Source organism: Scyliorhinus torazame, chromosome 6 (assembly GCF_047496885.1).
Source record: "Scyliorhinus torazame isolate Kashiwa2021f chromosome 6, sScyTor2.1, whole genome shotgun sequence".
NCBI classification, from domain to species: Eukaryota; Metazoa; Chordata; class Chondrichthyes; order Carcharhiniformes; family Scyliorhinidae; genus Scyliorhinus; species Scyliorhinus torazame.
Window position 1 is genome coordinate 135186729 of NC_092712.1, and position 26101 is coordinate 135212829.

General features: G+C 43.3%; 1 protein-coding gene across 2 annotated transcripts in view; it reads left to right on the forward strand.

Annotated features, from left to right (window-relative positions):
- The window catches only part of LOC140425033 (cullin-1), a 177511-nt gene that overhangs the window by 16820 nt on the left and 134590 nt on the right, over positions 1-26101 (forward strand). For both annotated transcript variants that reach the window (XM_072508821.1, XM_072508822.1), the window contains exon 2: positions 23479-23778. In XM_072508821.1, the coding sequence (XP_072364922.1) occupies positions 23639-23778 (140 nt within the window). In that variant the 5' untranslated portion in view covers positions 23479-23638. The remainder of the gene's footprint in view (positions 1-23478; positions 23779-26101) is intronic.

The window sequence follows — 26101 nt, forward strand, 5'->3', positions numbered from 1 at the left end:
ACGTCATTTTTTCCCCCAAAATATTTTTATTCTCCTTTTTCAAATTTTCTCCCAAATTTACACCCAACAATAATCAGTAATGAATGCAATGTCAATCCCCATATCAATACCAACGATCCCATTCTCCCACCAAACCCCCAAACATTAACATAAAGAAATGACAAAAAGGAATCGGGAATCACCCAGAGTCACCATTAACACATCCAGTTCTCCCCACCCACCCCCCAATGTTTGATGTAATCTAATTCTCAAAACTGCATAATGAATAACGCCCATAAATTGTAGAACCCCTCCATCCTTCCCCTCAGTTCAAATTTGAACTTTTCAAGCGTCTCAAGAATTCCAGCAGGGCCCCCGCCACGCCAGGGCACAGGGTGGAGAGGCTGACCTCCACTCAAACAGGATCCGTCATCGTGTGACCAACGAGGCGAAGGCTACAACATCTGCCTCCGCACCCATTTCCAACCCCGGCTGGTCCAACACCCCGAATATGGCCTCCTAAGGGCCCGTGTCCAGTTTCACGTGCACCACTTTAGAGATTACCCTAAAAACCTCCCAGTAATCCTCCAGGTTTGGACAGGACTAAAACATATGAATGTGGTCTCTCCTCTGACCCCCTACACAAACTCTCCTCCATTCTGACACATTGGAGTCAACCCCTGTGACCCAGCTCCGTACCTTCTCCACATTCACCGCCCAGTATTAATACGTCCGGTTCAGAAGACCCAAACCCCCTGCCTGCCTTCCTCTCTGTAGTAGCACCTTTCTAATTCTGGCCACCTTCCCTCCCCATATGAACGAGGTAATCATCCCTTCAACCTCTCTAAAAAATGCCTTTGGCAGGAAAATTGGCAGGCATTGGAAAATAACAGGAATTGTGGCAGCACATTCATTTTAACCGCTGACCCGCCAGTGACAGAGGGAGACCATCCCACCTTGCCAAATCAGCTTTCACCCTCCCCACCAAACTACAAATGTTGTACCTACGGAACACCCCCAATCCCAAGCAACATACACCCCCAGGTATCTGAAGTGAGTCCTGGCCCTATTAACGGGCAATTTTAGCTACCATGCACATCTTTTTGTATTGTGGGGTGAGACTCATGCAGACACGGGGAGAAGGTGCAAACTCCACATTGTTAAGCTATTCATGTTTAATGCCATTTCTTGTTAAAACTAATTAGAGGTACTGTGACTCTTCCTCTACATTTTATATTTTAAAAAGTTAATCTTTTGAGCCAGAGGTTCCATTCTGGGATCTTCCCATCCACAAAAAATTATTTTGCTTGCAATGTGTATATCTTAGTGACAGAACACCTCTTTTAGATGATGAGGTGAATGTTGCTCGATGACGATTTGATAAGTGCCAAAGAAATCAGTTTTGCACTTCAATCTTCATATTTTGTGTTAGTGGTGAATTGATGAGCTTTGTGGCATCATCATCGCTGGATTTAAGTAACTTTGATTTGCTGGCTTTTATTCCTGAAATGGAAAAACCACTCAACTGAGATCTCTAACTATACTAGGCATTCCTGTTACTGCAAGGTTCTGGTGAGGTGCTTTATTGAAGCATTACTGGACACGACTGTCAAAACCCTAGCATTTAAAAAACAAAAATGAAGAAAATCTTGGGCAATTGAGAAGTCCATTTGTGTTAGTCTTTATACGCGCACACATCCCTACCCGGTCAATACCTGTGCGTGCTTATCTCTATCTGCACCAACGTACCACATAAACTTCCCTGGCCCACTTGATCTGCCATAGTGTTTTCTAATGTTCAAGGTTGTTTGCTCATCGTCCATCTCTTGCTGTTTAGTGGCACTGGTGTGTGTCCAGGGCTTTTCTGTCAGAGTCTCCACACTGGGTCAGCTCATCTCCACAGTCTTTTTTTTAAATAGAAATAGTTTATTGAGGCATGTATAATTTTAACAATTTTAAACATCAAATTTCAATAAAAACAAAAATACAACAATATAACCAACAACCCCCCCCCCCCAAGGCACAGACCCCAGCCAACATGGTTTACACAAATCATGTCACCGCCCCCAATCCGTACTCATCTCCCATGCCCCCCTGGACTTGAAACCACCCTCACTTTTAAGACCTCTGACATGACGTCAGCGAACCCCTGCCAGAAACCCCTCAGTCTTGGGCATGCCCAAAACAAATGGACATGGTTCGCAGGAGCCCCCGCACATTGCCCGCACCTGTCCCCCACCTCCTCAAAGAACCTGCTCATCCGGGCCACAGTCATGTGTGCCCTGTGGACCACCTTAAACTATCAGGCTGAGCCTGGCACATGACGAGGATGCATTAACTCTCCTGAGGGCCTCCTCCCATAACCCGGCCTCCAACTCCCCACCAAGCTCTTCTTCCCACTTTCTCTTTACCTGCCCTATCGGGCTCCCTCCCACTCCATCAGCCCCTTATAGATCTCTGAGACTTTTCTCCTCTCCTACTCCTGTTACATCTTCACAGTCTCCATTGGTGCTTGATGGAGACGCAGCTCGTGATCCCAAATTTGACTGCTCATACCCCATTGCGGCAAGGGGGTTGCAATACACTGGGAACTTCCGCTTTAAAGATTTATATACAAAAACTGTAGTGTCTAAATTAAATAAGTTATTAATACAGTACGAAATGTATCATAGCATTGTGACCTCTCTTGTGAAAACATTGTGATCTTCCATAACAACATGATGTGATATAAGAACAAGTTAAATAAACTCACTTTGGAATATCAAATGAAACCGAAAACATGCCATTTCTTGTTATTTCTTGCTTTGAGAGGTAATGCATAGGTAGTTAAATGATGACCTAAACCATTTCAGATTGTACAAATTCCCCTCTCCCATTTTTCTCTTCCCACAATTAACCTTCGACATTTGCCGTACTAGATTTTTTAAGAAGTTGCAATGTGGCAAAGAATTATGGCTGACTATAATTAATGAGGGTTATTTTGTAGGCTTGAGTGTCAAAGAATGTCATTATAATAATTGAAGACCTCATTGAACCGCCCAGCCTCAGCAAAGAGAGTCAATAGAAACAAAAGTGTATGTAGTAGTGGATTCATAATGCAGTGATTCTGTACTGTCTGGGGATTTCACTCTCAAAGGAATAGAAAGACTTGCATTATAAAGTGCTTTTCTTGACTGTTGGACATCTGAGTGCTTTGCAGTCAGAAGTACTTTGAATTGTACAATATTTTAAAATGGAAAATGAGACTGCCAATTTGCCACACATCAAGCTTCCCTAAAAAAAACTTTGATAATGACCATATAATTAAAAAAGAAAATATTGAATTGAGAAAGATGTATTGACTAGGACATGGGGAGACTGCCCCTGGTTTTCTTCAAATTAATGCCAGGAGATCTTTTATGCCACTTGAGGGATGGAGGGTGTTTTGGTTTGATGTCTCATTGATGGCACCTCTGACAATGCTCCATTAGGTGCACTGGAGTTTCAACCTAGATTCTTGTGCATGAGTTCCTAAATGTGACTTGAACCGGGTGAGAGTTCTATTCACTAAGCCATGAGTGTTTTTATAATAAAAATAAACTGTTTATACAATCATAGAACATGGAAGAAAGCCATTTGGCCCATCACACATCTACTGACTCTGAAAGGTCTATCAAATTTGTTAAACTCACCTTCTCCTTCCCTCAACCCTACAGATTATTCTGCTTCAAGTATTTATCTGATTTGTTTTGAAAGTTATTATTGAATCTGAAAATGCTTTCATCACCATTCACTGTAATTAAAATCTCACTGCATACTAGTCTCTCTCTCTTTCTCTCCTCTCTCCCCCCCCCCCCCCCCCCCCCCACACCACCACCAACACCACTGGTTCTTTTATCTTAAAACTTGATCTAAGTATTGCTCCACTTGTTTCTTCTTTATTTCCTCTGAACTCTGTGATTTTGAACACCAGTATTACATTTTTCCTTCTCCTCTGCCCCTGAGAAAATCCCCAATTTCTCCAGCTCTCCATCTAACTGGTACCAGGGATAACAGAATTTGATCTTTTATAGTTATCCAATCCAATTTCTCTGTTAGCTCCTCCTTTACCGTGACATTAGCAGCATCCTCTTTACTGAAGACTGATGCAAAGTACTCATTTTAGTACTTTAGATATGCCCTCTTCCCCCATAAGTCCTCCCAACCAACTCCACCATTTGACTAACCTTAACTATTTAAGCTTATGAAAGACTTCTTGGCTACCCTCTTACATTATTTTCTAATTGTTTTCATATACTCTCCTTGATCTTTGTATTTCCTTTTTCAGTACTTGTCTAGTTTCTGAATGTAGCTTGGTTTATGCTGAATTAGGAACCTAATGTTTATCTAAGCCTCATTTTACTGTTTCATTTTGTATATTTCTAGTTATCCAGGGAGTTCCAGCCATGGATGCCTTCCTTTCGCTGTGTGGGAAAGTGTCCAGATTGTACCCAAACTGATTCCTACTTAAAACCATCCATAGCTCAGTCACTGTTTCATCTACCAATTTTTGATTCCACTCCATCTAGCCAGGTTGCTTTTCAAATCACTGAAATTGGCCCCCTTCCGGTTGTGTATTTTCACATTAGATTCCTTTCTTCATCCTTTTCCATAATTACTCTCAGCTTAATGAAATTGTGATCATGGTTTCCAAAATGGTTCCCTAATGAAACAAACTATGTTTGCTCACTTCATTTCCCAGAACCAGTTCCAGCACTGCTCTTTTCTCTTTTGGGGCTAAAAACTGGAATACACTGACCAAAAAACTGTTCTTGGGACACATTACAAGAAATCCTTAAGCTATATTCTGAAATTTGAAGTACCTTATTATTACTTATTTTAACTTCTTGGAATTTTTCTGGAGTTCACCTGCAAATGTGCTGTTTTCCATCAAACTATAAACAGGTTTGCACACTGGAGACTGAAGCTACTAGTTGGAAAACACAGCTACTGTTAGTGTATTAGTCGGTTATCGCCTACTCCTTCCCATATAAATTTTTTAAAAATTCATTTACAGGATGTGGGTGTCGCTGGTTAGGTCAGCATTTATTGCCCATCACTAGTTGCCCTTCAGAAAGTGGTGGCGAGTTGGCCTCTGGAACCACTGCAGTCCTTCAGGAACCATTGCAGTCCTTCAGGTGTAGGTGCATGCACTATGCTGTTGGGGAAGGAGTTCCAGGATTTTGACCAGCCACAGTGAAGGAAAGGCAATATATTTCTAAGTCAGGGTGGTGAGTGACTTGGAGCGGAACCTGCAGGTGGTGGGGTTCCCAGTATCTGCTGCTCTTGTCCTTCTAGATGTAGTGGTTGTGGGGTTGCAAGGTGCTATCTAAGGAACCTTGGTGAGTTATTGCAGTGCATCTTGTAGATGGTACACAAGGCAGCCACTGTTCATTGGTGATTGGGGGGTTTGAATGTTTGTGGAAGGAGGAGCAATCAAACTGGCTGCTTTGTCCTGGAAAGTGTCAAGCTTTTTGAGTGTTGTTGGAGCTGCAGTCATCCAGGCAAGTGTAGAGTATTCCATTACACTCCTGACTTGGCCTTGTAGATGGTGGACAGGCTTTGGGGGAGGTGAGTTATTCACCGTAAGATTCCTAGCCTTTGACCTGCCCTGGTAGCCACAGTATTAATGTGGCTAGTCCAGTTTAGTTTGTGATCAATGGTAACCCCCAGGATGTTGATTGTGGGGGATTCAATGATGGTAATGCCATTGAATGTCAAGGGCGATGGTCAAATCTCACTTGTAGGAGATGGCTATTGCCTGGCACTGTGTGGAGCGAATGTAACTTGACACTTGTCCGTCAAGCCTGGATATTGTCCAGGTCTTGTTGCATTTGGACATGGACTGCATCGTTATCTAAGGAGTCGCGAATGGTGCTGAACATTGTGAAGTCGTCCGCAGATATCCCTGTTTCTGGATGGAAGGGATCTTATTGATAAAGCAGCTAAAGATGATTGGACCTAGGACACTACCCTGAGGAACTCCTGCAGTGATGTCCTGGAGCTGAGATCATTTACCTCCAACTACCACAAACATCTTCCTTTGTGCCAGATATGACTCCAATCAACGTGGAGTTTTCCCCCGATTACCATTGGCTTCAGTATAGTTAGGGCTCCTTGATGCCATACTCGGTCAAATGCTGCCTTGATGTCAAGGGCACACACTCTCACCTTACCTCTGGCATTCAGCTCTTTTGTCCATGTTTGAACCAAGGCTGTAATGAGTCAGGAGTTGAGTTACCCTGGCTGAACCCAAACTGAGCGTTCATGAGCAGGTTATTGCTGAGTAAGTATCCTTGATAGCACTGTTGATGACTCCTTCCATCACTTTGCTGATGATCGACAGTAGACTGATGTGGTAATTAGCTGGGTTGGATTTGTTCTATTTCCTGTGTACAGGACAGGGCATTTTCCACATTGCCGGGTAGATGCCAGCGTTGTAGCTGTTCTGGAACAGATTGGCTAAGGGTGCGGCATGTTCTGGAGCATAAATCTTCAGAACTATTGCTGGAATATTATCAGGACCCATAGCCTTTGCAGTATTCAGTGCTGTCAGCTGTTTCTTGATATCACGTGGAATGAATTGTATTGGCTGAAAATTGGTGTGTGCTTCTTCCCTAATTTCCCTTGAGAAGCTTGTGGTGAGCCTCTGCCTTGACTCACTGCAGTCCATGTGGTATGATTGCACCACAGTGCTGTTCGGGAGTTTCAGAATTTGACATAGTGACAGGGAAGGAATGGCAATATAGTTCCAAGTTAGGATGATGTGTGACTTGGAGGGGGACTTGCATGTCTGCTGCCCTTGTTCTAGGTGGTAGAAGTCATGGGTTTGGAAGGTGCTGTGGTGAGTTGCTTTAATCATTTTGTAGATAGCACACACTGTTGCCACTGTGCATTGGTGGCAGTTGGGGAGTTGATCAAATGTTTTGCTTTATTTGGGTGGTGTTGAGCGAGTGTAGTTGGAACTGCATTCATTCTGGTAAGTGGAGAGTTTTACATCGCCCTTCTGATATGTGTCTTGTAGATGGTGAACTGGCCTTGGTGAGTTGAGAAGTGAGTTACTCGCCTCACTGCATCTGATTTGTACTTGTATCTGCAGTTTGTACATGGCTGGCTTAGTTCAGTTCCTGGTCAGTGGTAACCCCCCAATATATTGATGGTGTGGAATTCAGCGGGGGATGATGCCATTGAATGTCATGGGAGATGGTTGGACGGGAAATCATTATAAAGCAGTTTAAGATGATTGGGCCTGGGAAATTGCCCTGAGGACTACCTGCATCAATGTACTGAAGCTGAGATGATGTCAAGGACATTGTGGATAGCACAATTGCTTCACAGCTCCAGGGCCCCAGATTCGATTCCGGCTTGGGTCACTGTCTGTGCGGAGTCTGCATATCCTCCCCGTGTGTGCGTGGGTTTCCTCCGGGTGCTCCGGTTTCCTCCCACAGTCCAAAGATGTGCAGGTTAGGTGGATTGGCCATGATAAATTGCCCTTAGTGTCCAAAATTGCCCTTAGTGTTGGATGGGGTTACTGGGCTATGGGGATAGGGTGGAGGTGTTGACCTTTGGTAGGGTGCTCTTTCCAAGAGCCGATGCAGACTCGATGGGCCGAATGGCCTCCGGCACTAAGTTCTGTGAATTCTATGCTTCTCATCTCTGGAATTTGGCTATTATTTCTATCTTTGGACAAGGCAGCAATAAGGTCTAAAGTTGAAAGGCTATGGTGAAACCATTGCTGAACAGGTTATTGTGGAGTTAGTGCAGCTTTATTGTGTTCAGTTTTGGTCTCCTTACTTGAGAAAGGACGTACTGGCGCTGGAGGGTGTGCAGAGGAGATTCACTAGGTTAATCCCAGAGCTGAAGGGGTTGGATTACGAGGAGAGGTTGAGTAGACTGGGACTGTACTTGTTGGAATTTAGAAGGATGAGGGGGGATCTTATAGAAACATAAAATTATGAAGGGAATAGATAGGATAGATGCTGGCAGGTTGTTTCCACTGGCGGGTGAAAGCAGAACTAGGGGGCATAGCCTCAAAATAAGGGGAAGTAGATTTAGGACTGAGTTTAGGAGGAACTTCTTCACCCAAAGGGTTGTGAATCTATGGAATTCCTTGCCCAGTGAAGCAGTAGAGGCTCCTTCATTAAATGTTTTTAAGATAAAGATAGATAGTTTTTTGAAGAATGAAGGGATTAAGGGTTATGGTGTTCGGGCCGGAAAGTGGAGCTGAGTTCACAAAAGATCAGCCATGATCTCATTGAATGGTGGAGCAGGCTCGAGGGGCCAGATGGCCTACTCCTGCTTCTAGTTCTTATGTTCTTGATGGCAATACTTTCCATCACTGAGAATAGGCTGATGGCATGTCAATTATGATAATTGATGGGATTGGACTTGATCATCGTTTTAGGCCGGAATTGAGCCCTGGTCCCTGGCACTGTGAGGCAGCAGTGCCTGTCACCGTGTCGCCCAGCTTGTCTTCTGCTGTTTCTTGATATTATGTGGAGTGAACCAATTTGCTGAACACTGAGAATGAGGATGTTTTTGGAGCCTCTTTCTCTGTTAGCTGTTGAGTTGTCCACCATAATTATCATAAATATGGCAAGATTGCAGAGCTATGATCTGTTCCGTTGGTTCTGAGATTACGTGGCCCTGTCTGTAGCCTGCTTTTTTTTAAGCATGCATGTAGTCCAGTGGTGCAGTTTCACCATGTTGGCACATCATTTTTAGCTATGCCTGATGTTTCCTGGCAAAACCTCATATGCTTTTCCTTGAACAAGGGTGAACCACCTGGTTTGATGGTAATGGTAGAGTGAGGAATATGTTGAGGTATATGGTGCTGGCTACATACGGTTCTTTTGATGGCCCACAGTCTGGATGCCAATTTTGAGCTGCTCGGTCTGTCCTGAGTCTATCCCACTTAGTATTGTGATGCAATGGAAAGTATCGTTGGCGTACAGACAGGGCTTTGTTTCCATAAGGACTGTGTGGTGATACTTCCTGCTGGTGCACTCCGAAATAGATGTACGACAGGTCAATTTGGTGAGGGTGAGGTTAGATAGGTTTTTCCCTTTTTGTTGGTGTTCTCCCCACCTGTTGCAGGCCCAGTATGACAGATTTGTGACCTTGCTTCTTCCAAGTGGAGGGGTTTGAATGTGTCTTGTGTGAGCCATTGGGATATCAGTCCAGTAATTTTTTCTCTTTGTTTAGTATTGTTTATTTTCCTCTAGTTTTTCTTATTTTTTCCAGTGGCTGGTCAACAGATTAGTGGGAATAAATGAGCTCTGCGAGAGCTTTGGGGAAAAACCAATTCAAATAAACCTGATAAACTCAAGGAACCTTTTCCAGCCTGTGCCAATCCTTGCAAACTATTTGCAAGCTCCTGGCCCTTCTTAACCTCCTTTTTCCCAGAGTCTTTGATTGTATTGTTATCTATGCCCATCTTTAGACTTAGAAGACTTCTTGCATCTAGAGACTCATCAGGTAGACCAAGCATATACTTGCATCTGTTTTCCATAGCTAGGTTTTGCTGGAACAAGTTCACTCGCCTGAGGATAGAAGCCATAGCTTGAGGGGTGCCAGTCTGCATGAAGCATAGCTGACCAGGCATGTCTCTTGCTCGTAATGTCTACCGTGGGCATGTTGGATGAATTTTCAGGTTGACAGTCAACCTTTTGGATTGCATTATGAATATACTTTTCATGACCATCAAGTCTTGGAGTAGGACTTGAACCAGCAACTTCTGGCTGAGTGGCATGAAAACTACCCACTGTGTCACAAGACCTCTGTTCCCACCTTTCCTCAAATTCTTGTATTTGAATCTAGTCTGCCAGATTTCTGCCCTTGCCACAATACTGAAATAGTTCTAATCAAATCCTTTGTGGTATTACCCCACTATCCCAGGTGAGCTGATGGTGGTGCCGGAGCAGGGGAACAGTTTTTTTTGAAGAGTTTATAGGGACCTGTGTAGATCGGAACCACCGGAAGATGTACGATATGAGGGAATTTTTGAGGTCATTGGAGTGCCTGGAGGTAGGAGAGGAGGAGAGAGTGGGATTAGAGGAGCCAGTGGGGTGGAAGAAGTGCATGTAGTGATGGGGAAGATGCAGATGAGTAAGGCATCGGGGCCGGATGGTTTTCCTGTGGGATTTTATAAAAAGTTTAAGGATAAGCTGTTGGTGGAAATTTTTTAGGATACAGTGGTTCGGGGGCCTTGTCGGAAACAATGGGTCAGGCATCCATTTCATTGTTGCTTTAAAAAGGAACAATTTTCCGGTGGAGTGTGGGTCATTTGGCCCATTTTCTATTGAATGTGGATGCCAAGATACTGGCTAAGGTGTTGCGTTGAGATTGGAGGAATGCTGTTCAAAGGTGCTTGGGGAGCATCAGGTGGGGTTTATTAATAAGGGTAGGCAGTTGTCGTTGAATGTGCGACCTCTGCTGAATGTGGTGCTTTCTCTGGCAGAAGGAAGGGATTTGGAGATGGTGGTGGCATTGGATATGGAGAAGGCATTTGATTGAGTGGAGCTATTTGTTTGCAGTGTTGGAGAAGCTTGGGATTGGGCCTTGTGTTTGTGACATAGGTGAAATTATTATATAAGGATCCAATGGTGTGCGAACAAATGGTATGAATTCAGGGGTACTTTCTGCTGCATTGGGGAACGAGACCGGGATGCCCCATGTCCCCTCCTTCTGTTTGCACTGGTGATAGAGTCGTTGGCCATTGCAGTGAAGCGCTCAAATTTATGGTGGGATAGTGGTGATGGTTGGGGGCTGGGGATGGGAAGAGAGCACAGGGTGTCTCTCTGTTCGCAGATGATCTGCTGTTATATATTTCTGACCCGAACTCTGGGACATAATGGGTCTGCTTAGGTGTTTTGGGGATACAAGCTGAATTTGGGGGAAAACGAGTATTTTGTGGTGTCTTCTCCGGGGGTGGCCATTTCGGGTGCAGCAATCCATTTCAGGCATTTGGGAGTGCAGGTGGCCTGGGATTGGGTGCGGCTTTGTAAACTGGGGTTCTGGTTGGGACGGTGAAAGTGGATTTATTGAGGTGGGACAGTCTTCCCATGTCGCTGGTAGGGTGCAGGTAGTTAAGATGAATTTTTGCCCCTGTTTTAATTCGTATTTCAGTGCCTGCCAGTCTTTTTGCCAAAGTCATTTTTTTAAGGGGGTGGACAGGTTGGTTTTGTTTGTTTGGAAGGGAAGGTGGTGAGGGTAAGGAAGGCGGCACTTCGGCCATTGGAACTTGTTGGATTATTACTGGGCGGTGACCGAGGAGAAGGTTCGAGGCTGGAGTAGGCAGGCGGAGGAATTATGGGTGAGGATGGAGGTGGGTTCTTGTAGGGGGTCAAAATCATTCGGTGACTTCATGAATATCATGGGCATGGTAGCACAGTGATTGGCACTGTTGTTTCACAGCGCCATGGACCCGGGTTCGATACCTGGCTTGGGTTGCTGCCTGTGCGTTGTCTGCACGTTCTCCCCATGTCTGCGTGGGTTTCTTCCGGGTGCTCCGGTCTCCTTCCACAAGTCCTGAGAGATGCGCTGTTAGGTGAATTGGACATTCTGAATTCTCCCTCCATGTATCTGGACAGAGGCCGTAGTGTAGCGAGTAGGGGATTTTCACAGTAATTTCATTGCAATGATAATGTACGCCTACTTTTTAAAAATAAATTTAGAATACCCAATACATTTTTCCTATTAAGGAGCAATTTAGCATGGCCAATCCACCTATCCTGCACATCTTTGGGTTGTGCAAACACTGGGAGAATGTGCAAACTCCACACGGACAGTGACCCCGGGCTAGGATCGAATCTGGGACCTCAGCGTCGTGAGGATGTAAGCTACTTGTGACACTAATAAAGGTTATTCTTATTGTGGGTGCTGGTGATGGCACGGTTTCTGTTTGCCCCAGGGAAGTATTCGAGAAGTCCTGTGGTAGGTGCCATGTTGAAGATTTGGAGGCAATTTCGGCAGCACTTTAAGTTGGGAGCAGGGTCAAGGCTGATGCCAATCCAGGGTAATCATGGATTTGAGCTGGGGTGGATGGATGTGAGGTTTTGGGGTTGGGAAGAGAGAGTGGTGAAGGAGATGAGGGATTTTTGGAGGGACAGTTCACAAGCTTGGAGGAGTTGAGCGGAAAGATTAGGTTTCTGCGTAAGGAGGACTTTTGGATATGCAGGTGCGGGATTTTGCTAGAAAGGTTTTTCCAACCTTTCCATTAACACCTGGCTCCTCGTTGTTGGAAGAGGTGCTGTCGGTAATGGGGTTGGAGGGTGAGGTGGACTCGGTGATTTATGGGAGGATTTTGGAAAAGCATAAGGTGTCTATGGAAGGGGTTAACGCCAAGTGGGAGGAGGAGGGCCTGTGGTGTGAGGTGCTGTGGGGGGGTGGGGGGGGGGGGGGGGGGGTGGTGAATGCCTCAACGTCATGCACGAGGCTGAGTTGATACAGTTGAAGGTGGTGCACATGGCACATTTGACAAAGCCAAGTTGAGCCTGCTGTTTGAAGGGCAGTGGACACGTGCGAACAGTTTCGGAAGAGCCTGGCTGATCATGTGCCCATGTTCTGGTCCTGCCCGAAGCTGGAGAAATTTTGGGAGTCATTTTCAGCACCATGTCAGCGATCCTGCAAATGGATTTGGAGCCATGTCCCCTTGGGGCCATATTCACGGTGTCTGACCTGCCGGAGTTGCAGACGGGAGCGGGGGCAGATAGAACATACAGTGCAGAAGGAGGCCATTCGGCCCATCGGGTCTGCGCCAACCCACTTAAACCCTCACTTCCGCCCTATCCCCGTAACCCAATACCCCCTCCTAACCTTTTTGGTCACTAAGGGCAATTTATCATGGCCAATCCATCTAACCTGCACGTCTTTGGCTGTGGGAGGAAACCGGAGCACCCGGAGGAAACCCATGCAGACACTGGGAGAACGTGCAAACTCCGCACAGACAGTGACCCAGCGGGGAATCGAACCTGGGACCTGGAGCCTGGTAACAGGGAAAGAAGCTGTTTTTTGAACCTATTAGTTAGTGCGTGTTCTCAGATATTTGTATCTCCTGCACAATGAAAGAGAGAATAACTCCGATGGGAGGGCCTTTGATTATGCTGCTCGCTTTCCCAAGGCAGCGGGAGGTATCGACAGAGTCAATGGATGGGAGGTGGTTTTGCGTAATGGACAGGCTGTATTCACGATCTGTAGTTTCTTACGGCCTTAGGCCGAGCAGTTGCCATACCAGGCTGTAAAAATTGTTAAGAGTCAATGTGGACATGCTGAATCTCCATAGCTTTCTGAGGAAGTAAAGGTGCTGTTGTGCTTTCTTGGTCCACAGGACTTCTCGAATACTTCCCTGGGGCAAACAGAAACAATGCCATCGCCAGCGCCCACAATAGGAATAACCTTTTATTAGTGTCACAAGTAGCTTACGTCCTCACGACGCTGAGGTCCCAGATTCGATCCTGGGTGGCCCAGGACAGACTACTGGTGATGTGCACACCTAGGAATTTGAAGCTGTCAACCATCTCCACCTCTGCACCATTGATGTGTGTACGATACTTTGCTTCCTGAAGTCCATGACCAGCTCCTTAGTTTTGCTGACGTTGAGGGAGAGATTGTTGTTGTTATACCATGCCACTAGGTTCTCTGTCTCCCTCCTGTACTCTGACCCATTGTTCGAGATCCTACTACGGCCGTGTTATCAACAAACGTGTAGATGAAGTTGGAGCCAAATTTTGCCCCACAGTCATGTGTGTATAGAGAGTATAGTAGTTTTAGCCTTTGATCACTCACAGGTGGGTTCTGTTGGGGTGGAGGTCAGCTTCTCCACCCTGTGCCTCAACGTGGAGTTCTTACATCTGGAGAAGGTGAAATTTGTCCTAAGCGGGACAAATGAGGAGTTCCACAAGAGATGGGATTTGTTAATTTTGCATTTCAGAACTATTTACTGTCAGCTGTCCGGGGGGGGGGCGGGGAGAGGCGTAGTTGTGTAGGGGTTGCGGTGGTGGGGCTGAGTTTGGGGGGGTGTTGGTGCAGGGTTTATTGTATTTGAGGGTGTAATGTTTTTGTTTTGTAAAATGTTAAAAATTAAAATAAAAATACTTCTCTTCAAAAAAAAGCCAGCATTCCATTTGCTTTCCCTATTACTGTCTGCACCGGTTTGCTAGCTTTCTGGGTTTCATAAACAAAAACCCCCAGTCCCTTTGTGCTACAGGTTCCTGAAGTCTCTCCATTTATGTAATTTGCATTTTCATTCTTCCATAATGAACAATCTTGCATTTTCCCACATTGAATTCCAGTTGGCAATTTTCTGCCCACTTAACTTGTCAATATCTCTTTAAGCTATTTATATCCTCCTTACAACCTGCCTCCCTCCCACCTTTATATCATTTTTAAATCTGGCCACAGTACACTCTGTTCCTTCCTCCAAATAATTAATATATATTGTGAAGAGCTGTGGTCCCAGCACTGATCCCTGTGGCACACCACTGGTTACTGTTCTCCAACCTGAGAAAGACCCTCTTATTGCTATTGGCTGCTTCTAGCTAATTATCCAATCCTCTTTCTAAACCCACCTCTGGATAATAGAGCCACTGTTTGTTTTTTGCCTTTTATTCCCATGTCTTCCTCCTTTGCTTTCACTTTTTTTGCCTTGTTTGTCACCCAGCTCCCATCTCCTCTAACTCCCTGCTCAGGTAATTGACTTCAGGAAGCAAAGTACTGTACACACCCCTGTCAGCATCAACGGGGCTGAGGTGGAGATGGTTAGCAGTTTCAAATTCCTAGGGGTGCACATCTCCAAAAATCTGTCCTGGTCCACCCACGTCGACACTACCACCAAGAAAGCACAACAGCGCCTATACTTCCTCAGGAAACTAAGGAAATTCGGCATGTCCACATTAACCCTTACCAACTTTTACTGATGCACCATAGAAAGCATCCTATCGGGCTGCATCACAGCCTGGTGTGGCAACTGCTCGGCCCAGGACCGCAAGAAACTTCAGAGAGTCGTGAACACTGCCCAGTCCATCACATGAACCTGCCTCCCATCCATTGACTCCATCTACACCTCCCGCTGCCTGGGGAAAGCGGGCAGTATAATCAAAGATCCCTCCCACCCGGCTTACTCACTCTTCCAACTTCTTCCATCGGGCAGGATATACAGAAGTCTGAGAACATGCACGAACAGACTCAAAAACAGCTGCTTCCCCACTGTCACCAGACTCCTAAATGACCCTCTTATGGACTGACCTCATTAACACTACACCCTGTATGCTTCATCCGATGTCAGTGCTTATGTAGTTACATTGTATATGTTGTGTTCCCTATTATGTATTTTCTTTTATTCCCTTTTCTTCTCATGTACTTAATGATCTGTTGAGCTGCTCGCAGAAAAATACTTTTCACTGTACCTCGGTACACGTGACAATAAACAAATCCAATCCAATCCATCCCCCACCATACTAGTTTAAAGCCTCCCCAACAGTAAACATCCCTGCAAGGATATTGGTCCCATTCCAGCTGGGGTGTATCCCATCCAGTTTGTATAGGGCCCACTTTCTCCAATACCTCAGGAATCTGGAACTCATCCTCATACGTTATCCCTACCTATCCTCTTATTTCTACTCTCACCAGTGCATAGCACTAGAAATAACCCTGCGATTACTACCTTCGAGGTCCTGCTTCTTAATATATCACCAACTCCCTGTATCCTACTTTCAGGACTTCATCCCTTTTTAAACTCGTCATTGGTACCAATGTGTACTACGATTTTGCCCTCTTAAATGTTCTGCAGCTGCTCTGTGATACCTTGGACTCTAGCACCAGGGAGGCAACATACCATCCTGGGATCACTTCTGTGGTCACGGAAATGCCTATCTGTTCCCCTAATTAAATCCCCTATCGGTCTCGCCGGACCCCTCGTTTTCCATCTCAAATCATAGAAGATTTTATGATTCAATTGGAATGATTTTGTCTAAATTTTACAGTGATAATGAAGGTCAACCCAACTTTTGGGGTCATAGAACATACAGTGCAGAAGGACGCCATTCGGCCCATCGAGTCTGCACCGACCCACTTAAGCCCTCACTTCCACCCTATCCCCATAACCCTTCCTAACCTTTTTGTTTGGTCACTAAGGGCAGTTTATCATGTCCAATCCACTTAACCTGAATTTCTTTGGACTGTGGGAGGAAACCAGAGCACCCGGAGGAAACACAGGGAGAATGTGCAGACTCCGCACAGTGACCCAGCGGGAAATCGAACCTGGGACCCTGGTGCTGTGAAGCCACAGTGCTAGCCACTTGTGCTACCGTGCTGCATTATTACTCCACTGAAACTGACAGCAAAATCTGGAGTTGCTTGTATGCAGAATAACGTGGAAACCAGCCGATGTTGTCAATGTTTCCTCAGGGTGTGCTGTTGTGGTAAGACCAGACTGCAGTCAGTGACTGAATTGAGAACTTCCAGTATTCAGTTAGTGCCACTTTAAAAGCAAATCCTTGGAAAAGTTACCCTCTTGCTGAATGAGATCTTGTGAAATTGTAGATTTAAACTGTCATGGGACAGGGGAAAACCACGTCAAACAGATCTTTGTGGACCGCTTTCTTCAAGGGCCATTAATGCTGTTCTCATTTATTACTATAAATGGTATAATTATTTCTGAAGCTGGTTTGCCAGTTTCTAATGATGTTTACATAGGTATTCTACACTTATACACTTGTATGTTGGAACAGTCATTTCTTTGTAACCTTCTTGTCTGAGTTTATATTTTCTATTCCTCTCTTGTGGCCCATTGGCTCTGTATCACAAAACTGGGTATTTTACAGAATTTTTCTTTCACATGGTCATTTGCATCATAAAGGCTATCCTACTGTCTGTCATTCCTGTCATGTCATGTTACATACTCATCAACCCAAGGTAAATTTTGGCATACAATCTTAGTTCATAACCTAACTCGGGTTGTAACATGCCTTATTCCAATTATTATCTGTATAACAGAGGATATATGCAATGAGCCATATGATACATGTCACCTGATAAATGACCAGCAATGAACTGAGTGGATTGATAGCTCATCGTTACCCCATATCTTGGGTAGGTATTTTAATGTAACTCTTAAAATGGGGGCAGTGCCATGCGGTCTGTTTCTCATGACATCACTAAACCAATGCTCTGTCTTTCTAATTATGACATCATTATGAAATGTGCTCAAAGGTACCGGACACAATGATGTGCTATGAAAAGGCTTGGGCATGGTCAATAATTTGGATTTGTTAATGTCCAAGAGTGAAGTTCATATGATTAAATTGTAACACTGCTATTTATAATAGGTCCAGTAAGAATTTGGCTTCCTTATTGAGTCTTTATTTAAAAAAAATGTTAGATTACCCAATTCATTTTTTCCAATTAAGGGGCGATTAGCATGGCCAATCCACCTACCCTGCACATCTTTGAGTTGTGGGGGCTAAACCCACGCAAACACTGGGAGAATGTGCAAACTCCACACAGACAGTGACCCAGAGCCGGGATCGAACCTGGAACCTTGGCGCCGTGAGGCAACAGTGCTAACCAATGCTGCCTGATTCAGTCTTTTATGATTAGTAACTATTATATCAATGTGACAAAGATAACTGCCTTTATGATACAAGTATATGGCAAGTTGGTATTGTAACCAAGTTTGTTATCGTGTAGAATAGCGAGAGACGAGCAGATTTTTAAAAAATCTAATGTTTTGTGTATCTATTTTACAAGTATTAATTCCCAATGTGGAGCTTTGTCCCATCTGGAGTTCACACTGGAATGTTGCGGGCATGTTGCCCAGGATGTTTGTCATTTTGGGAGATCAACCTTGATTTCCTAATATGTGCTCACGATCGATGAAGCTCCATGTTTAGCGCACACATTCATAAAATTGTCTCAATAATTTACATAATGCACACCTAAGATTCCCTTTCTGAGGTTATGTTCCGGCCCGTGACACACTTCTTCTTTAATTTCTATGTATCTGACTTTTTTGTCAAAAATATTTATCTAAATGGAAAACTTGAGTTTCTGATAGAAACATGACCAGAACAAAGAATAATACAACACAGGAACAGGCCCTTTGGCCCTCCAAGCCTGTGCTGGTCATGATACCAACCTTGGCCAAAACCCTCAGCACATCCTTGTGCTGTATCCCTCATACCCATCCTATCCATGTATTTGTCAAGATGTCTTCTGCTTCCACAACATCCCCAGGCAATGCGTTCCAGGCACTCGCCACGCCCTGCATAAAAAATCTGCCTCACACATCTCCTCTAAACTTTGCCCCATGGACCTTAAACCTCTGCCCCCTGGTGACTGACTCCTCCATCCTGGGAAAGAGTACTTGCCCCTCAATCTTGTAGACGTCTATAAGGTCACCCCTCAACACCTAGGAAGTGATTTAGAATTTGCAGAAGATACTGGTTTTGCAATAGTTGGATCACTTTTTGTGTGGTTTTGGACATGACCAGAGGAATGATTTTCAAATCATGGAAAGATATTGTGAAGGTGTTAAAATGATTCTAGGAATGCGAGGTTACCGTTATGAAGAAAGGTTGGGAAGATTGGGCAATTTTCAATTGAATAGAGTAGGTTTGGAGGAGAACTAATTAAAGTTTTTGTAAAACTGAGAGGCTGGTTGACGTTTTACTGCTTTGTGAATTGGTAACAACGTCATACATTGAGGATTGCTGTGAAATACAAAATTATTTGTGAAACTTGGTATGCTTGACAAGTGGCTACTTGGGTACAGACTATAACATTGTTTAAAAGCTAATTGGATACATAAAAGAAGAGTATATATCAAAAGGGGATATTCTCTAAGTTCAGTGAGGTAGCATAAAATGTTTCAATGCGATTCTAAGACACTTTCTAACCAGCATTACCTTTGTATTAGCAACTGTTGGAAACTGGGCGGGCACCAAGCAAGACGAGGAGATGAAATGTTTTCACTAAATTCTTAGAACAATCTGCCACACAAACGTTTGAGTGGTCAGTGTTGCATTTGTTTTTTCTTCATTTGCCTGAATAGGATATGCAAACATGCCATGAAAGTTGGTACAATTAGAGATGTATCAAAATTGGGGCTATTCTAGGACCATTGGGAATAAGTACTGATCAGTCAGTACTGTACTAGGATACATACTTTTTGGGACCCTAGGCTTTAGCACTGGGGAAGGGTGAATTAGGGAGAGATCTTTGGACTCCGCCAAAAGTTCCATTCCCTGACCGTCATTTCCATCTTTTCCAACTGTCAGAAGCTGAGCTAGACCGTTCCTGGTGTTGCGTTCAAGACTCTGGTGAGGTCCTGACCACTTATCCAAGCCATCATCAATACTGTCTACGTCGAATCCTGTTGCATCATTTCACTCGATGGGCCAAATGGTCTCCTTCTGCACTGTAAGGATTCAATGGTTCACTCTACCCCTGTTTCAGCTTATCTACTGCTGAAACCATAGAATTCCTAGAGGCCATTTGGCCCATCGAGTCTACACTGACCCTTTGAATGAGCACCGTACCTAGGCTAATCCACCCTAATCTGCACATCTTGGATACAAAGAGGCAATTTAGCCTGGCCAATCCACCTAGCCTGCACATCTTTGGACTGGGAGGAAACCCACGCATGCATGGGGAGAAAGTGCAAGCACCATGCACATAGTAACCCAAGGCCGGAATTGAACCCGGGTTCCCTGGCGCTGTGAGGCAGCACTGCTAACCACTGTACCACCGTGCCGCCCCAGCCCTAATCAATGCTTTTATTAACTCGAAAATTGACTATTCCAATGCTTCTCTGGCTGGCCACCCTCCTAACCTGCACATCTTTGGACTGTGGGAGAAATCGGAGCACCCGGAGGAAACCCACGCAGACACTGGGATAATGTGCAAACTCCAAACAGACAGTCACCTGAGGCTGGACTTGAACCCGGGTCCCTGGCCCTGTGAAGCAGCAGTGCCAACCACTGCCAACATGTTTTCAGTGCCTCAGCCTGAATCTCTGAAATTCCCTATCTTAACTTCTGCCCTTCTGCTTCTCTCCTCCTCCAATGTGTTCCTCAATATGTACCTCGTTGGCCAAGCTTTTGTTCGTCTGGTTGATATCTCTCTTTGTGGCTCTGTGCCTGTGTTTTTAATAGCAATATTCTTACTAAATGTCTTCACTAGCAATGCTAGTGGCGCTAAAGTAATGTAGATTGTTGATGGGCTAAATGGCCTGTTTTTGTGTTATAAATGCAATATTCCTGTATCTAATTTTCCCTCTTATGTGACAAAGATAATCTGGTTTAAAAATCATATTTTCTACTATACTATATTAAAACTGAGAGTTAGAACTTTCACAGTTTTCTTTGGTTAAAATGTAAACTTATCCAGATATTAAGACTGTAGAGGCAATCAATGCTCAGAAGCCCTGTTGTGGGTCTCCCACTGGCTGTTCAATTCAGCTTGCATCTTTTTATTGTTTTTTGACAAATGTGCAGTAATTTGAATTTGTCATTTGATTTCCAATTTTGGCTGCAAAAATAGTCCCTTTTGCTGTAGTCCTGTCTCCGCCACTCACTGTGGTATCAACAAATTTGACAAGCTTGCATTTTATTTCAAATTCAAGCCTTCAGTGTAAATTGGAACATGTAGGGACTCCACTTGGCATCTGCCCTGCTTCCCATGCCTCCATCCATTCAGATCTGAAATTATGACGTATCGATTATTATATAGTTCACATTTCCTACTCTAAATTCATACAGATTCAATTTGGTTAATCATATCAAGCTTTCTCAGAAACTTTCGAAGAGTTCAAAAATGTTCTCGCCTGCCGATAAAATGTTTAAATTCATGACGTATGTCAGACAGAAAGAGCTTTTTTAGTTGGTGTCGGCAGTAAGTTAGTTCTTTCAGCCTAGCTTTTAAAATAGTTGCAATTACTTTATTGATTAACTTTATCGATGGACTGATGTGTCATTAAAAATAAGACTTCCTGTATATGCATCGATTTCTCTTGATAAACATGCAGAATCGATGCTTGATTCACAGTGCTTAATATGAAATTGGCTGAGACTTATGATAGATATTTAGTTAGGAGTGTAATTCATGAGTGACCAGTTATGGCCAACTTCAGAAGTGGGTCTTGCTGCTTGCATCTCATTAATGCCATGATGCATTTATATACGCCATATTTTAACTAAAGATAATGTTAACTTCACTGTGTTCCACTTTTAATGTAATATATAGATACTGTTGCTCTCCAACAACCCAACAGGTGAAGGAAAAAACAGCCAGCCATCTTTATATATTTTATAAAGCATTTTTGTGCAAGCGATACACGTTACAAACATAGATGCACCTCCTAAACGCAAACCCTATTTTCAGTCTGCTTCTATTTGTAGAAGCCCAAGTGAATCCCTAGCTAATACCCACCACCTACAGCCAATTAAACACAATATGCAACTAGCATCTTTATCTCTTTTAGGGATTTTAATACTAAATATTAAGATGCTCATTGTAATTCTGAAAGCAGACCTTACGTTTTCTGTGCTTTGCCTATTTTCTGCAGTCTTGCACCACATATTAGTTACTGAAATACAATGCATTGTGCCATGAAAATGCTCCTCTGTTTATAAAAGGTAAATTATAATAGTATTTATTGAGGCACAGCTTCAAGACCACCATCTGGCTTATGTATAGAAAATGCATCCATGAAAGAGTAGTACCCTGCATATAATTTTTGATCTTGAGAACAAATCAATGTCTCTTTTTCTTGGATGTGGAAAATAATAATGATGCTGGTTAGTGTCTCTCATCTTACCTAACTAAGTTACTAAAATGAAAAAAGAATTCTTCATGGCTGCTGCCAGAGCACTCACCACACTAAGTTGGAGGGTAATATTATTCCCTTGATGAGATTGAGGACCTTAACCACAGAGTTGTGGATCATAGTTACTCCCCTGAAGTGAAAGCCCTACATTTGATATGTAGATAGGATCTGATTAGTGACTGCAATGGAATAGCCCATAGACACCACAAGGAGTGCTTGTTTCTGACTAATGTGAAATGTTTGAGTTTATATGAACCAGTGTTTTCTGAGTGGTGATGCAGGCAGCATGTTGAGTGATTTGGAGTTTTATGTTCAGCTCAATTTTGGGGCACATATTTATGGAAGTGCGAGTCAATAATGACATGATGAGATCAATGAGACATCTGGGAACGTGGTGAATGATGGGACCAACAGTCATTGTAACCAATGTGATTTAAGAAGAGAGAAAGAAACAGCAAAGAAGGTCATAGGAAAAATTAATCAAATGAGAAACCGCAGGGGCGGCGCAATGGTTAGCACTGGGACTGCCGCCCTGAGAATCCGGGTTCGAATCCTGGCCCTGGATCACTGTCCGTGTGGAGTTTGCGCATTCTCCCCATGTCTGCGTGGGTTTCACTCCCACAACCCAAAGATGTGCAGGCCACACTAATTGCCCCTAAATTGGAAAAAAAATAACAGGGTACTCTTAAAAATTTATTTAAAAACCTAGAAACAGTAGACTATATAAAGGCGAAGGACATTCTGGAATAGGAGAGAGGACGATATAAAGGGGAAGGACATTCTGGAATAAGAGAGAGGAAAGCAAGAGAAAAAGGATGTACTCCCTGCAGCAATAAGATTCCACAATTTCATTTATTCTCTTTCGCTGCCTCGGAGATTGAATGACATTGCAGAAACCTAAAATGCGTCCTTGCAGAAACTTGGTTGGTATTTAATAGTGGAACGAGTGAGAATAGTTTTAACAGTGTAGGTGTAGCAATTTCTTGTCATTCTTCAGTGGACTGAAGGCAAGGTTCAGTTTTTCTGAGGTTGATGGCAGAGCTGCGCGAATCACCCAGCAACACATGGCAATTCGCAACTCACAGCACATCTTCCTCATTTACATTTGTTGCTTTCCTAGACATTTGTGACTATATTTAACAATCCTTTTGAACGATTAAGTACCACTTCAAATTCCCAATATTAACACTGGCAAAATTAAATGTGCTACAGTTTATGGATTAGGTTCTATTTAAAATATTCTCCCAGTTGTATTGATGCCATACATTTGTTCAAAATTGTACTTTTAAGTATTTAATATGTGGCATTATTTTGTTAGCACCCCAGGGACCTAATATGATGTCATCAAATAGCATCAATGATTGATGACAGCATGGACTGAACAAGCTTTACAGGGTTTGCTATAAACTGAGATCAAATTAACCTGTTAGCTATGGTGCTTATATTTTAAAACTTGCTAGTTGCTGCTAGCTGGCATCAATTTGGTTCACAAAATGTTACGAATTTCATATTTTGAATGCACAATATTGTCATCATAAGCAGGTATAAAAATTCTGTTTTAAAGAATAGAATAGAATTGAGAAAAATATACCGTTGTAATCTGAAATATACAAACATTCAGATATTTTTCTTACTTGAAACTGTTATTTTTGTTACAGGTTGGATGAGGTACTGTCCGTCTGATCAATTCTGGAGGAAGTAAAATTCATTGGCAGTTAACAGCAAAAAGTTGAAAGGTGTCGATACTGCTACATCTCATGGAGGCATAGCTTGATTACTTGTGAACTTTGCTGTCGAAAACTAAAAGGAAAACAGAAAATGTCATCAAACAAGAGCCAAAACCCCCATGGGCTTAAGCAGATAGGCCTGGATCAAATATGGGATGATCTTCGAGCAGGCATTCAACAGGTTTACACCAGACAAAGCATGGCAAAATCAAGATACATGGAACTATACACGTATCCTGCTACATGTTCAGCATTTTTGATAGCTGGCATCAGTTTATAACCTACTGCTTGCTTATTGTCCCAAGAGGTCAAGTGTAAGCAGCAGATTGCCTTGAGGTAGAGTACTGGAAATATCTTGATTTGTAGAGTTCAAGAATCCATTTGTATAATAGAAAACCTACTAGTGAAGTAAGATGTTTTAATCTAGGTTAGGTTAAGTTTCATAGTCAGTAAAAATAAAATAATGTGTGGTTTTGAGTATTGCTGAAAGGAGAGAATGCTGTTGCAGCATTTCATCTTGCACTCATCAGGATCGATGCAGGAACATTTCAAAAGCAGCAACGGTGTATACCGCATGAGGATAAAGTTGCTGTTTGTTTGAGGCGTTGACATGGAAAGTACTGGGGAAATATGATCCCCCATGCTTTTGTTTAATTCAGAAGTGGGGCGATGTGCCTCCATGACAATGTCTCAACCAATTTGTCTTGCCAGCTAATCATCATCCTTTTTCTTATGTGGCATAAACTGTTCCATTCCTTTGAATTTTGGCTTACTTACATCTATTGTGATGAGTGCAAGATGAATGCTTCAGTGTTATGCCTATTTTATCTATCAGCAATGTGTGGATTGTTTGGTAGGAAACAAAGACTAACAGCAGCTTTCCAGAGCTGTCCTTCAGTTTATTTTATGCAAGAAAATGGCTTTCTTTGGCTCTCAGAAATGTGAAAATGTCACCTTTTCTTGAATCTGGGGCTGATGGTGGTGCTGTTGGTGGTCGGGGTGCATATTACAGGACGGGAAATTTTATACTGCTAACCTGGATTGGGGTTGCTATGAGCTTTAAAGAGTACTCGAGAGTACTATAGTGTTATGGCCCTTGCTGTTTACTTTGGAGTTACATGGAAATTTTCTCTGTGAGATCAGTGAATTGGTTTACATTTCTGTAATTTTAAAGTTCTGTTAATATGCTTGAAGCTAAAAGTTCATTGTGAAATTGGTGAATATTTTGAACAAAAGAAATTGCCCTTGTCTGACTTGCCCTCTTTTAAGTATAGTTTAAAAACTGTAATGTCATTCTTATTTAAGAGAATCTGTTCCAGGTTGTTAAAGGTGTAAAAGTTTATAATATTTTTAAAAATTGAACTTAAAGTATAATGCCTCTAATCTGGTGATCCGAAAATCGGATATTTTCTGAAACCGGCATTATGAACTTGAATTACTATTAATGAGTAAAATAGTACTGAATGGATAAACTGGATGTTGCATTGATATGGTGGCATGCTGTCCTGTTGTTGCCTTCGTGTGGTTGTCTTCTCCCATGTTCCAAGTGGTTTACCCAATCCTAAAACCATCAAGATCCAAAATTCGCCATGGAGTTTGTTCTGAGGTTGCCAGTTTTTGAGACATTGTACTGGGAAATTGTCATTTCCATTTTATCATTATGATCAAAAGCAGACACCAAAGCAGAACAAAGTGAGTTGTGCTCGCATATACTTTAATCCTAACCTCTGAAGCCCATACTGCGTTGATACGGCATTTTCAATATTTGATTTTGGCTATCCTTTTTACTAGCTGAAAGTAGCAGTTCAAAATGGAATCAGATGAGTGGCACAGTAGCACAACGGTTAACACTGCTACCTCATAGCGCAAGGGACCCGGGTTTGATTTTGGCCTTGGGTGACTGACTGTGTGGAGTTTGCATTTTTCCTCATTTGTCTGTGTGGGTTTCCTCCCACAGTCTAAAGATGCGTTGGCTATGCTAAAAATGTCCTTTGGTGCACAAAGCTGTGTAGGTTAGTTGGGGTTGCGGGAATGGGGCGTGGGAGTAGGCTTAGGTAGGGTACTCGATGGGTCGAATGGCCTCCTGTGCTGTAGGGATTCTATGGATTTGACCTATGAACATTGTTCATCCCATTTCCTTGTAGGTGTGAATGCAAGTCGCATCAGAAGTTACACCCAACAATGCAGATGTAACCTCTTTTGCGCATCAACTAGTCATGTGATCAACTTGTTGGAAATTGGATAGCTGCCATGGGAAATTTACATTATTCTAGTGCAATTATAATAATCTTTATTAGTGTCACAAGTAGGCTTACATTAACACTGCAATGAAGTTACTGTGAAAAGCCCCTAGTCGCCACACACCGGCGCCTGTTCAGGTACACGGAGGAAGAATTCAGAATGTCCCATTCACCTAACAAGCACATCTTTCGGGACTTGTGGGAGGAAACTGGAGCACCCGGAGGAAATCCACGCAGACACGGGGAGAACGTGCAGACTCCGCACAGACCGTGACCCAAGCCGGGAATCGAACCTGGGACCCTGGCGCTGTGAA